This window comes from Corapipo altera, unplaced genomic scaffold, assembly GCF_003945725.1.
Source record: "Corapipo altera isolate COAL_440 unplaced genomic scaffold, ASM394572v1 223, whole genome shotgun sequence".
In the NCBI taxonomy this organism is placed as follows: Eukaryota; Metazoa; Chordata; class Aves; order Passeriformes; family Pipridae; genus Corapipo; species Corapipo altera.
In genome coordinates, this window is record NW_020885074.1 from 47432 (window position 1) to 60395 (window position 12964).

The 12964-nt window shown below is 61.3% G+C and overlaps 3 protein-coding genes and 2 non-coding genes across 6 annotated transcripts in view; all 5 read left to right on the forward strand.

Annotated features, from left to right (window-relative positions):
• Positions 1-851, forward strand: part of PRIM1 (DNA primase subunit 1) — a 16933-nt gene extending 16082 nt beyond the window's left edge. Inside the window, exon 5 of the mRNA XM_027669272.1 lies at positions 615-851. Within this exon, the coding sequence (XP_027525073.1) occupies positions 615-851 (237 nt within the window). The remainder of the gene's footprint in view (positions 1-614) is intronic.
• PTGES3 (prostaglandin E synthase 3) lies at positions 839-7706 on the forward strand. Of its 2 annotated transcripts, none has more exons than XM_027669254.1 (8): positions 839-1057; positions 4570-4683; positions 4786-4855; positions 5316-5414; positions 5603-5692; positions 5900-5962; positions 6382-6406; positions 6847-7706. In XM_027669254.1, the coding sequence occupies exons 1-8, from the start codon at positions 915-917 to the stop codon at positions 6864-6866; spliced, it is 624 nt and encodes a 207-aa protein (XP_027525055.1). In that variant the 5' UTR covers positions 839-914; the 3' UTR covers positions 6867-7706. The 2 variants fall into 2 exon arrangements, with proteins under 2 accessions (XP_027525055.1, XP_027525056.1); XM_027669255.1 differs by lacking the exon at positions 839-1057 and adding an exon at positions 3590-3612 and having other exon boundaries at positions 6847-7175.
• Positions 7707-8416: 710 nt separating this feature from the next.
• Positions 8417-11681, forward strand: ATP5F1B (ATP synthase F1 subunit beta). The gene is made up of 10 exons (XM_027669253.1): positions 8417-8592; positions 9070-9252; positions 9588-9762; positions 9849-9970; positions 10210-10394; positions 10499-10657; positions 10728-10850; positions 10927-11139; positions 11218-11419; positions 11496-11681. Exons 1-10 carry the CDS (start codon positions 8451-8453, stop codon positions 11591-11593), a joined length of 1602 nt encoding a protein of 533 aa, XP_027525054.1. The 5' UTR covers positions 8417-8450; the 3' UTR covers positions 11594-11681.
• Positions 9294-9367, forward strand: LOC113959997. Its single transcript, XR_003531957.1, has one exon. It is a non-coding gene; the product is annotated as a small nucleolar RNA SNORD59 (small nucleolar RNA).
• On the forward strand, positions 10060-10135 carry LOC113959998. Its single transcript, XR_003531958.1, has one exon. It is a non-coding gene; the product is annotated as a small nucleolar RNA SNORD59 (small nucleolar RNA).
• Positions 11682-12964: the final 1283 nt, after the last annotated feature.

Consider the following 12964-nt stretch of genomic DNA (forward strand, 5'->3'; position numbering starts at 1 on the left):
TGAGGCCCGGGGGGAGCGGGAGCGGCGCGGTCAAGGCCCCGCCGGGCCGCGGGCGCGGCGATGGGAGCCGCCGCCGAGCGCGGGGCTCCGCGCCGCGCGCTGACCTTGGGGCGGCCCCGGCGGGTTCCGTCCCGCTTGGTTTTGCCCCCGGTTGGTTTTGGCCCCGGTTTAACCGCGGTGGGTCCGGCCCCGGTTACCGGGCGAGGGCGGAGCGCCCGCCGTGGGTTTACCGGCGCGGCCCCGGAGCAGCGCGGTGCGGGCAGGATGTCCCGCCCCCGCTCGGGGCCGCGCGGAATGAATGGGGCGGCGGGGGGGGTCGGGGGTCGTTGCGCGTTGCCCGGTGGGTTCGGTGGCCACCGGGCACCCGCCGGTCGGTAGCGGCTGAAACGGCGGAAAACTCCCGGTAAGTAGCGCGTGGAGCCGCCCGGAGCGCGCAAACGGGCGAATCTTGTTTACAGACTTTTCCACTTTTCCACTTAAAACCCATCGCTGGGTTTTGCCCCGTCCCTGGAATGGCCAAGGCCGGGCTGGACGGGCAGCCCGGGCTGCTGGAAGGTGTCCCTGCCCATGGCAGGGGGGCAGCGGGAGGAGTTTTAAGGTCCCTTCCAACCCAGACCGTTCCACGATTCCGTGAAAGACCGAGGAATAGTGAGAAAGCCCCTCAGGAGCGGGTGGAAGTGCGGGAACCCGGCACGGAACCCCCCCGGTGCTGCCCGTGCCCGGCGCGGCTGAGCCGCTGGATCCTCTCCACGTGCATCCCGGGCGGGATCCCGCGCTCCCGGGGAGCCCTAATTAACTTGCCTTCCTCGGGGCCCTCCCGGGGCCGCTTCAGCGACCCAAAAGCGGCGTGAGCCGCTCGTGGCAGAGCTCTGGCTCGGTGTGAGTGTTCCCTCAGAACGCGCGGGGAAGACGAGATGGAGTTTTTCACGTGCGGGACGAGTTTTAAGAAGGAAATGTGGCCGTGGAAGGGAAGGGCTGTGCTGCCCCCGGAGCTGCCGTTCCCACACCTCCAGCGGCAGGACAAGGGGGAATGGCTTCAGGCTGCCAGAGGGCAGGGGTAGGTGGGATACCGGGAAGAAATTCCTCCCTGTTCGGGTGGTGAAGCACTGGAATGGATTTCCCAGAGGTTGCCCCATCCCTGGAAGTGTCCAAGGCCAGGTTGGACGGGGCTTGGAGCAACCTGGGCTAGAGGAAGGTGTCCCTGCCCATGGCAGGGGGTGGAATGGGGTGAGTGTTATGGTCCCTTCCAGCCCAGGCCATTCCGTGGTTCTGTGACCTCCACGTGTCTGGCTGGAATGTCTGGAGGGTGTACCACTTGCTGAGGTTTTATTTTGTCAGGAATTTGGTCTGAGGACAGAGTTACCCCTTGGGGACTGGTGGCTTTTGGTCCCTTGTCCCCAGTCAGGTCTTTTACTTGTGTTCTGAAACCCCAGACAGTGGAGCTGCTTCATCCCAACGTGACTGAAAGCGAGAGGAACGTGATAAAGTTGGACTTTTTATGTTTAATTTCTGTAAAGTTCATCATCCTGAAACTGCAGCGCTGCTCCCTCTGCATGCAGTCGTCTAAAATCTAAAATGAGGCTTTTTTTAGTTAAAAAAGCACCTTTCCGGGGTTTATAAGTGGAAAGAAAACTAATTTAGTAAAACAGGTTTTGTTGCTGTCGGGGGGGTAAATCCTGTTGGGAATCTGGCTCCTGCAGTGTCCTGTGGGAGCTCCCAGGATGCTCCCAGGAAACAAAGGCAGGATTCCATAGGCACAGGATACGAGGAGCACGAGGACAGGTTTGGAAACTCCCTGAATCGCCGCAAACAGTGAGATTTGAGATTCCACTCGTGAGTTCAGCGGGTCAGAAGCTGCTGCTGTGCCAGAGACAGGGATATCCAGGGATATCCGGGGATATCTGGGCTGGAAGCACAGCCCCCAGGAGCCACCGTGGATGGGGCAGAGCCATGAGGGCTCTGGGGTGAAGCTGAGCCTCCACGTTGCCTATCAGTGCTGCTGGGAAGCTTCTAGAACCTGTTCCACCGCGCTGGAATCACAATTGTCATCGGAATGCGGCGACTGGAAGAGCCAGAGGAGCTTGGGAAGTCCCCAAAACGCGGGTGGATGGGACAGAGGAAACCCTGTGGAGTGGGACACAGCGCCCTGTTCCCTGGGAACCACACGGGAGGGAGCACGTCGGAGTCACCTCCTCCTTCCCAAAGACCTCGGTCCCGTGGCTGAGGGAAAACCAGAGCCCCCTTGGCAGGAGGCCGAGGCTCCGTGGGGACAGAACTCTGTGCAACAGGTGATCCTGCTCCCGAGTCCTGGCGGCGCTTCAGCGTCTGTGAGAGGAGGAGAAGGTTCCGTGGGGGTGTGGGAACAGCTCCGGAGCGCCGGGAGCACGTGCAGGGCTGCTGTGTGTGGTTTGTCTCCTGGGAATCTCCGTGTGGGCAGGAGACGCAAACGAGCTGCGGCTTCCGCCTCGTCCCAGCTCTGGGCGGCGGCTCCGGCGCTGCTGGTTGGAACGGGGAGTTCTGACTGAAGCTCACGGGGAGGTTTTCCCTCCTCCCTTTGGGAGGGCGAGATTGGAAAAGCAGATAAAAGAAGGAGAGGCAGCTCCGGCACGGCCGGAATGGCAGTTCAGGGTGGCGAGTGCTGGATTCCCGGGGAAGCGGCGCAGGTTTGGGGGCACAAACGTGAATTATGGTCGAGCCAGATTTATTTGGGGTCTCATTCCTCTCCAGCTCTGATGTGTGTGTTTTCCTTGAGCTGAGCAAGATTTTTGGACGTGCTGTGAGTTTTATGCCTCAAACCCCCGCTGTGGGCGGAGATCCCGAGGTCACGGCCGAAAGCCGGGATGTGTGTGGCTCCCTGGGAAGGCTGGAGATGTCTCCATTGACATTGAGAACTGGGAAGTGTTAACACTGTTCAGCCCCTGCGTCACCCAGGCAGGGACACTGAGATTTCTGTTGGATAACGGGGCTGGAGGGACGTCCCCCGGTGTCCCACGCTGGGGGTTTTGTCTCCCCACAGAGGGAACAGAGTGGGGTGTTTCTCCTCCTCTTTTCCTCTGAGAGTCTTTCATTCCCTGTTAGAAGAGGATACTCGTGCCCAAGAAGGAATTAAAAATACCACAGTAAGAAAACTCCTGCTGTGCTGCTGCACTTTACCTGAGCAAGGTGATAATTAACATTCCCTGAAATGCAGCTGCAAGGGGAAGCATCAGGTTTTATCTCCTGGAACAGCATTTTGCTGAAACTCGAGGTTGAATTCAGAATGCACTTGTTTTTGTGTTCTTGGAAGTTAAATCCTTGGATATTGGCCTCTGACCAGGTGTTCTTGCACCTACAAGGGTGTTGGGGCTGCCAGAGGCATCGTGGCAGTTCCGCTGCTGTCCCAGCCTTTCCCTGAGCTGGCACCGGTGTATCCAAGTCCCCGTGGCACTGGGGGAGCTCAGCTGGCTGGTTTGGGGTTCAGCTGGGGCTGGGCTGGGCCCTGCTGTGGTTCATCCTGAGGACATGTGGATGGGAGCTTCAGGTAGGAACGTTTAGGGAACGTGCAGCCCTCGGTGAGTCACCTCACAAAATGTGTCACAGCTCCGTGCCAAGAATTAATCAATCGATGATCAGGTGAGTCAAAATCTGACCTGACAGTTTAGTAAAGGTCACCTTAATAAATGGTCTGAAAAGTTAATAATTGTGCTTACAGAGCAGCACTGAGCCCAGAGGGATGAGTTCTAAGATCCCTCCCAACCCATTCCATGATTCTGTGATCTCAGGAAGACAGAGGAGTGTGAGAAACACCCGTGGCCTCTGTGCCTTAGCAACAGCCCTGCTGGGAGGCTGTTTGGTTCCCCTGGAATGCAGGCGTTCCCTGGGCTTGGCCACAGTTGCCAGGGAATAACTGGAGGGGGGAGGAGGGTGTCCAGGCCCTGCTGGGTCTCTTTCCCCAGTCCACTGAGCACGGCCAGAGCGTTGCAGGTGAGTCCTCAGTGTGGAACTGCAAACACCAGAGTTGCCCTGGACATGCTGTTACTTATTGTGGTGGTTTTGGAAAGGGAGGAGAATTCCAGAGTGGGGAAGTTCCAGTCTGAGTATGCAGGAGGTTCTAGGAAGAGTTTGGAGCAAGGATTCTCCAGCTCTCGTACCTGTGCTGACACCAGCTGGGTCTTCATCATAGTAAATCTGTTTTTTAATAGTGTCAGTGCCCAAAAAGGAGGTTTTCTCAGTGGTTTTGCTTGGGCTTGGTTTTAACTCTTAGGGTGACAAAAACCACCCTGAAATCTGCCCAGGCAGCTGTGGGAGGTGGTGGAGCTTCTGCCTCGTCTGTAGTAGCTTATCTTAAAGTTTATCACGATTTTGATCTGCTGAAACATTTATTTCAGTCTCTCAGATTCCAGTGGCTCCTCCCAGGAGCTCTTTGGGGGTGTTACACACTGAATGCATCATTTCTTTTATTCACATCTTTTTTCATTCCTAAGCACCTTTAAAGATGAATAACGAGCTCGAAATGCAGGTTTTGAACACAGGAGGGAAGGTTTTTAGTTGAATTTATTGATGAAATGCCCAAACCTGCTGTGCCCACAGGCAGCCTGCCTCTGCAAAGTGGTACGACCGGAGGGACTACGTCTTTATCGAGTTCTGTGTTGAAGACAGCAAAGATGTAAATGTAAATTTTGAAAAGTCCAAACTCACGTTCAGGTGAGTAACTCGGGCACAGGGAGGTCCCCGAGGGCTGAGGAGAAGCAGATTTGTTCTGTGACATGTTCTGGGCTAAACACCAACTTACTTTTCTCTTTGCAGTTGTCTTGGAGGAAGTGATAACTTTAAACATTTAAATGAAATCGACCTTTTTAATAATATCGACCCAAATGTGAGTATCCCGAGTCTCCTCTTGGGTGTTCTTAGTGCTGGAACCTGGGGAGTCACTGGGGCAGGTTGTCCAGAGAAACTGTGGATGTTCCATCCCTGGAAGAGTTCAAGGATAGGTTGGATGGGACTTGGACCTACCTGGTCTAGTGGAAGGTGTTCCTGTCCACAGCAGGAGGTGGAGTGGGATGATCGTTAACCCAAACCATTCTGGAGTTCTGTGATCCTAAAAAATACCATCTGTTCTTTAGGCTGCTCCTGGGATTTTGGGACAAAGAGTTCCTTAGCCTGTAAGAATATGCTTGAACTCAGGTCCATGGGAGTGTTTTTCAGGACAGAGTATTTTATCCTGAAGTGTTTTTCAGGATAAAGAATAAGTGGAGAGGTTAAGACAGATGAGGGATGTCAGCAGTTGGTGGTGAAGCTCATCCTGATGGTACTAATGGGTATTTGCTCTTTTTCAGGAATCAAAGCATAAAAGAACAGACAGATCCATCTTATGTTGTTTACGAAAAGGAGAGTCTGGTCAGGCATGGCCAAGGTTAACAAAAGAGAGGGCAAAGGTGGGTTTGGGCACCTGCTGCCCCCCCTGGCTTTTAATTTAGTGCATATTTGGGTCATGTTTGAATTGTGGAGCAGTTTTGGGTCACTTTTCCTGCTCTCGTTAACCTGCCTGCTCTGACTGACAGCCGGGTACTTCCTTGTCCTTAAAAGATTCCTTGTCCTCAAGTAACTCCTTGTGTTGGTGCAGCTCAACTGGCTCAGCGTGGACTTCAACAACTGGAAAGACTGGGAAGATGATTCAGATGAAGACATGTCCAATTTCGATCGCTTTTCCGAGGTAGGGGGTGATGAATTCCTGGAGTTCAGGGTTTGCAGGGCAATGAATCCCAGTTTTTCTTGCATCCTTACCTTGTCATTCCTGCGTGGGGGCAGCTGTCCTGTCAAAGCAGCTGGGGGCTGTTGGTTTAGAACCATTTCAGGCTGGTTTGGGGAGGAGAATGGGGTTGGATTCACCCCGACTCGTGGCTGTTCTCTCTCTGAGCAGATGATGAACAACATGGGTGGAGACGACGACGTAGATTTGCCAGAAGTAGATGGGGCAGATGATGTGAGTATGTGGTTGGAGTAAACACGGGCAGGGCTGCTGAAGAACTCTTGTGCTCCCTCTTCAGCAGTGCAGAAGGCTTAAATAGCCCCAAACCTTGTTTGGACAGGTGATGTCACCTGGGGAAGTCACCTCCCTCCCTCTCAGCAGTGCTGAGGGCAGTGGGGGCACCATGCAGTTTGGAGTCTGTGTCTCTCTGCAGTGACTGGGGGTTGCTGTGGGTCTGTGGGCTCTGCAGAGGCCAAACTGAGCTCACTGAGTCCTGTGGAACCCGGAGTCCCTCAAAATCCCTGCTCTGCCTAAAGGGGATCCAGCTTGCCGCTGGATTTGGGAGCAGCAGCTCGTTCCTGGGGGGTGGTGTTTGAGGAAAGGCACTTTCAGGGCCATCTGCTCCACTTAATGTTGTTTCTTTTCCTTTGCAGGACTCACCAGACAGTGATGATGAAAGTAAGTTGTTGTTTTCCCCTCACACAGCTGCTGAACACCCCGGGCAGGGCCGGCAGATGTTCCCCCCGTCCATCCCACTGAGTCCTGGCAGGAGATGAAGCCAGTGCTGGGAGACAGCCTAATCTGGGAAAGCCTCTCCACACAAGCCCCAAATACCACTTTGACCTTCTGAGGCAGCTGCAGTCCCAGGGAGGCTTCAGCTTCAGGAGCAGCCCGTGCTCGGGGTGGCTCTGGCACAGATCTCCCTTGGGGAGAGCCAGGAGGGAGGGCAGAGGCCCCAAACTGCTCCGTGCCCTCCTTGGTTGAGGGCCAGGTCGTCTTGCTCGTGTCCCTTTTGACATAATGGGGCTCTGGTAGCTTTTAGAAAAACAAATAGCCAAAAAAACCCCACATTACCCCACAAACCAGCCCAAAAACAATTCTCTTTTCTTTCTCTCTAGAAATGCCGGATCTGGAGTAAGGAAAACTGTCGTCTTCAGGGTTTTGGGGAAAGAACTTCATCACAACATTTCATAATTGAGATAAGAATTCCTGAGTTGATAGCCCTAAAGGGAGATCCTGCATCCTTTAACCCATTTTTCAGTCCATTTTAAATGGCTTCACTGATGGTAGGTGTGTCCCATGGCACGGGGCGGTCTTAAGCCACGAGAGGCAATAACGTTATGCATGAACCGTTTTCCAGACTTCCAAAAAAAGACAAACCAACCCCCCAATTGAGGTGTAGGCAATCCGTACAGAACAGTTGCAATAAAGTTTACAGAGCCTCCTTGCCTCGTAGCAGATGTAATTACAATGGGAGAACCCCTGAATTTACACCAAAAGGTTAAGCATTTTTTCCCCCCCTCCTTCCTCCTCCACGACCTGAAATTGTCTGTTTGTACCGGGAACAAAACTTGTTGTCATTGGCTCCCCAAATTCAGCAGGCGAGGCAACATCCCTCTGTGGTGTCTTCAGGTCTGTTCCACTAAAGTTCGTATTGAAAAGGAAAACCTAAAACTTCTCCTCGTTTGGTGTTGGGCCCCCCCGAGCCCCCGAGCGGTGCCGGTGGCCGGAGCCTGTCCCTGGTTCCGTGTGACCCCCCCAGACCTCCCCCCTCCTCGCCCGGGGTGAGTGGCTGTACATTGTTTGCTTTGTCAATCTGTACATTTAGACCAAATCGTATTTGCACTGTGGGTTTGGCAGCGAGTGACAGACCGTGGGGCCTGCGACCGGGCTGAGAAACCTCAATTTATGTTCAGAGCAGCTGGGATTTTTTTAATGTCTGCATTCTTTCTAATAAACTGTTGAAGACTCCCCTGGCTCTCCCTTCGGCCTGGGCCTTGTGCGTTCCTCACCGCGGCAGGGGCAGGGGAGTCCTCCCTCCTGGGGGGACAGTGGGGTGGGCTCCCTCCTATGGGGGGCAGGGGGTGGGCTCCTTCTCGTGGGGGGGCCAGTGGGCCCATGGGGTGGGTTCCTCTCCCGAGGCAGGGGTCCCTGCTCCTGGTGGGAGGGCAGCTGGGGGCTGGTGCTGCGGGATCCCCCCTGCTACGGGGGGGGGGCAGTGGAGGGACTGGTGCGGTGGACTCTGCTCCCCCAGGGGTGGGTTCCCTTCTCGTGGGGAGCCGGTGGGGTGGGCTTTTCTCCTGCGGGAGACAAGTGGGGGCGCAGGGCCTGCCCAGTGCGGGGCAGCCCCTCGGGGCGGGGCGGTGACCCCCTGGGCCCGGTGCGGTGACCCCTGGGCGGTCTCGGGCCCAGCGCGGCCCCGTCGCGGTCACGGCGCCCGCCCAAGGACGAGCACAGCCACGTGCGCCGCCGCTTCCGGCGACCTTCGCCTGGGCCCCGCCTCTTCCTCTCAGCCTCACCCTATCAACGCGCAGCAGGCCTTGACGGACGGCTCCAAAGCCCAATCGCGAGGGGGCGCAGAGCGGGCGCCGCCTCAGCGAGGCCAATGGCAGCGCGGGCTCTGCCGGCGTGGCGGCCAATGGGCGAGACAGGGGCGCGCCGAGGCCCCGCCCCGCGAGGGCCGTGAGGGGCGGGCGGGACCCGCGGCTCAGTCGGCGCCGCCATGTTGGGGCTCGCGGGTCGTTCCGCCGCCGCCGCCGCCGCGGCCCGGCCGCTGCTGCCCCGCGGGGCCGCCCCGGGCCGTGACCTCCTCCCGCTGCTCCTCGGCCGCGGGGCCGCCCCGGCCTCCGCCGCCCTCGGGGCGCGTGAGTGCGGGACGAGGCGGGGGCACCTTGGCCCCTGCGGGCGGGGGGGGGGGGGGGGGGGGGGGGGTGTGGGGGGGGCGCGGGGGCTGGGGGTCCCCGTTAGCGGGAACGGGAGGGTTCTGTTGTGCGGTCATGAGGGAACAGCTCTTGGGGTTCCGGGGATCGTGGGTGCATCGAGGGAGGAGCTCCTGGGCGCACTGAGGGGGGCGTAGGGGGGCGTATCACTCGTCCAGCGTGCACGGAGGAGTAATCAGGGGGTCCCGGTGCATCGGACGAGGCGTTTCGCGGGGTCCCAGGCGCACAGAGGAGGGTAGAGGGGTCCTGGCTGCACCGAGGGGCGTTCAGGGGGTCCTGGTTTCACGGGGGAATCCAGGGGTCCCGGGCGCACCCCCGGGCCCGCGGGGGAGCCCCGTCCCCGCACCCCCGAGGCACCCGGCGCTGCCCTTCCCCGACCTTGACCCGTCCCTCTCCCCCCAGGCCGGGACTATGCGGCCCAGGCGGCCCCCGCTGCCAAGGCCGGCTCCACCACCGGCCGCATCGTGGCCGTCATCGGGGCCGTGGTGGACGTGCAGTTCGACGAGGGGCTGCCCCCCATCCTGAACGCCCTCGAGGTGCAGGGCAGGGAGACCCGGCTGGTGCTGGAGGTGGCTCAACACCTGGGTGAGCACTTGGCACGAGGGAGGGAGGGGACGGGGAAGGGTCCTCCTGTGATGATGTTTCCAATGACTTTCGTTCTCCTGAGCTTGCTGAAGCCACGGATTTCAATCTGAGGAGGAGGAAAATGGCTGCCCTCGAGGGCTGTGGCTGCAGGGCTGCAGCTGGAGCGCAGCCTGGTCTCTCCTTTTCCTCTGGGCTATTTTATTCCCGCGTCCTGCTGCTGTTCCCGGTCCTTCTCTCAGCTGAACGTCCCCTTGGCAGGGCCCGGGGAAGCCACCGGCAGCCGTGCCCGGGGTCAGCCCGAGGACGCTGCGGTGACTGTGCTGTCCTTGGGCCAGGGGAGAACACCGTGCGCACCATCGCCATGGACGGCACGGAGGGGCTGGTCAGGGGGCAGAAGGTGCTGGACTCAGGTGCTCCCATCCGCATCCCCGTGGGCCCTGAGACCCTGGGCAGGATCATGAATGTCATCGGGGAGCCCATCGACGAGAGGGGCCCCATCACAACCAAACAGTGAGTGCTGCGGGTGTGAGCAGGGAGGGATCCTGCTCTCCTGGGGGTTTGGGGCAGCTGCTCAGCCCCTTCCCCTCCCACTCCAGGTTTGCTGCTATCCACGCCGAGGCCCCTGAGTTCGTGGAGATGAGCGTCGAGCAGGAGATCCTGGTGACGGGGATCAAGGTCGTGGATCTGCTGGCTCCCTACGCCAAGGGCGGCAAGATCGGTATGTGACCCCCGGAGTGGGAGGTGGCTCTGGGGAGGGGGCACCTGCCAGCCCCCTTAAAGCTCCTGATGGTCCCCCTGGGGCACTTTCCTTCGCTGATGATCCACTCCTTGACTTTCGTTCTCCTGAGCTTGCTGAAGCAACGCTTTTTTCCATCTGAGGAGGAAAGGGCTGAAGGGAGACCCAGGGGCAGCTGGGCTGGCTCGGGGCTGAGCAGGACCCCCATTCCCCCCTCCCAGGTTTGTTTGGAGGTGCTGGCGTTGGCAAGACTGTGCTGATCATGGAGCTGATCAACAACGTGGCCAAGGCCCACGGTGGTTACTCAGTGTTCGCTGGCGTGGGCGAGAGAACCCGCGAGGGCAACGACTTGTACCATGAGATGATCGAGTCTGGGGTCATCAACCTGAAAGACGCCACTTCCAAGGTGTGCAGGGTCCCCCGGGGGGTGCTGGGTCTCTGGGGGAGGCAGTGGGGGGATGCAGGGGGTGCCAGAGGGACACCGTGCTGACCTGGGGGTCCCACCCGCAGGTCGCCCTGGTCTACGGGCAGATGAACGAGCCCCCGGGCGCCCGCGCCAGGGTGGCCCTGACGGGGCTGACGGTGGCCGAGTACTTCAGGGACCAGGAGGGTCAGGACGTGCTGCTCTTCATCGACAACATCTTCCGCTTCACCCAGGCCGGCTCCGAGGTCGGTGCTGGGCACGGGGGGTGCCCCTGCCCCGCTCCGGCACAGCCCCTCACGCTCTGTCCCCACCCAGGTGTCGGCCCTGCTGGGCAGAATCCCCTCGGCCGTGGGCTACCAGCCCACGCTGGCCACCGACATGGGCACCATGCAGGAGCGGATCACCACCACCCGCAAGGGCTCCATCACCTCGGTGCAGGTGAGGGCAGGGCCGGGGGGGCCCTGGGAGACCACGTCACCTGCTGGGGGCCCACCGTCCCCTCCCTTCCCCCCAGGCCATCTACGTGCCCGCCGATGACTTGACTGACCCTGCCCCCGCCACCACCTTCGCCCACTTGGATGCCACCACGGTGTTGTCCCGTGCCATCGCCGAGCTGGGCATCTACCCGGCCGTGGACCCCCTGGACTCCACCTCCCGCATCATGGACCCCAACATCGTGGGCCCCGAGCACTACGACGTGGCCCGGGGCGTGCAGAAGATCCTGCAGGTGAGGGGGGGCCGGGCAGCCCCCCGTGGGGTGGGGGGGGGTCAGTGCTGGCTGCTCACCCCTCGTGTGTCCCCCCAGGACTACAAGTCACTGCAGGACATCATTGCCATCCTGGGCATGGATGAGTTGTCCGAGGAGGACAAGCTGACAGTGGCCCGTGCCCGCAAGATCCAGCGGTTCCTGTCCCAGCCCTTCCAGGTGGCCGAGGTCTTCACCGGCCACATGGGCAAGTTGGTGCCTCTGAAGGAGACCATCAAGGGCTTCAAGCAGATCCTGGCAGGTGAGGTGGCCCCCCGGGGACTAGGGGAGCCTGGTTGGGCCCCCCCGCTGCCCCCTGACACGGTGTCTCCCCCCAGGTGAATACGACCACCTGCCCGAGCAGGCCTTCTACATGGTGGGGCCCATCGAGGAGGCCGTGGCCAAGGCAGAGAAGCTGGCAGAGGAACACGCCTGAGCCCCCCCGAGCCCCCCCTGCCCCCCGGCTCCGCTGGGGCCGGACCCCCAGTATTTAACATTTCCAATAAAACATTGGTGAAAACGTTGCCAGGTTCTGTGTGCTGTGGCTCCTGGTGTGAGGGGTCCGGAGGGCTCGGGGTCCTGTGAGCCCCCTGCACAAGGAAGGCAAGGCTGGGGTTCCCTGAGGCCCCCAACCCCGTGTTGGGTTCTGGGCTCAGCTGCTGCAGCAGCACCGGGACCCCCGGCCTTGGGGTTCCACAGGAGGGGGAAGAGCCCCCCCTTACCCTGTGGGGTCGCCAGGAGGGGGAAGAGCCCCCTTCTCCCGTGGGCTCCTCAGAACTGTCCCCAGTGGGGACAGCCCAGGAGGTGACAGATGCTGGTCCCGTGCCTGTCCCTAGCCCGGTGTCCATCTGTCTGTCCCTGACCCCATCGTTCCTTCCCCCCACGAGCACCACCCCGCCCGTTCCAGCTCCACCATTTCACAGCACAAAGACCCGGCCCGGCCCCGGCAGCTGCCGCTTTGTCCGCGGGGTCCCCGGGGCCGAGCGGGCCCGGCCCTCCCGGTGCGGGCCTGCGGGACACCCACGGCGGGGGCACCGGGACGGCCCCCGACCCCCCCGCTCCGTCGGTGACCCCCCGGTACGGGCTGGGCTCAGCCCCACGGAGGATCGGGGGGTGGCGGGGGTGTCCCGCGGCGCGGTCCCGGTGCGTGGGTGCCCCCCTGCCGCCCCCACCCACCCCCGCCACGGAGGCCGCGGTCCCTTTAAATGGCGGCGCGTCCCCGGTGGCGGAGGGGGCGGCGGCGGCCGCTGACATCACGCGGGGCCGGGAGCACCTGCGCCCCGCCCGGCTCCGCCACCGGCACCGCAGCGCACCGGGCCGGGCGGGCACCGGGGCTGGAGCGGCCGCCCCCGCCCCCCCCAGGTACGCACCGCGCGGGACGGGCCCCGGGGAGCGGGACACCGGGACCCACCGGGACCCCCGTGGGGCCGAGATGGCTGTACCGGGACCCCCGGATCTGTACCGGGACCCCCTGAGACCGGTCAGGTTGGACGGGGACCCCCCCGCTCAGTACCGGGACTCCCCACCCTCCCGGGAGGCGCCACCGGGGGGGGAACCCCCGCACCGGCCCCCCCTGCCCCGCACCGGGCGGGGATCCCCCCCCGCTCCCCAGCGGCCGCACCGGGACAGCCCCCCCCGCACCGGGACCCCCTTCTCCCCCCGCCGCCCCCGCGCCCGGTGTCGCCCCCGGTCCCTGCGCAGCGCGGCCCGGCCGGTGCCGCGTGACGTCACCGGGGATCCCGGGGGCCAGCGCGGGCGGGGGGGGCCCGGCGGGCCCGCGGACGGACCGGGGGGGTCGGGGCCCGGC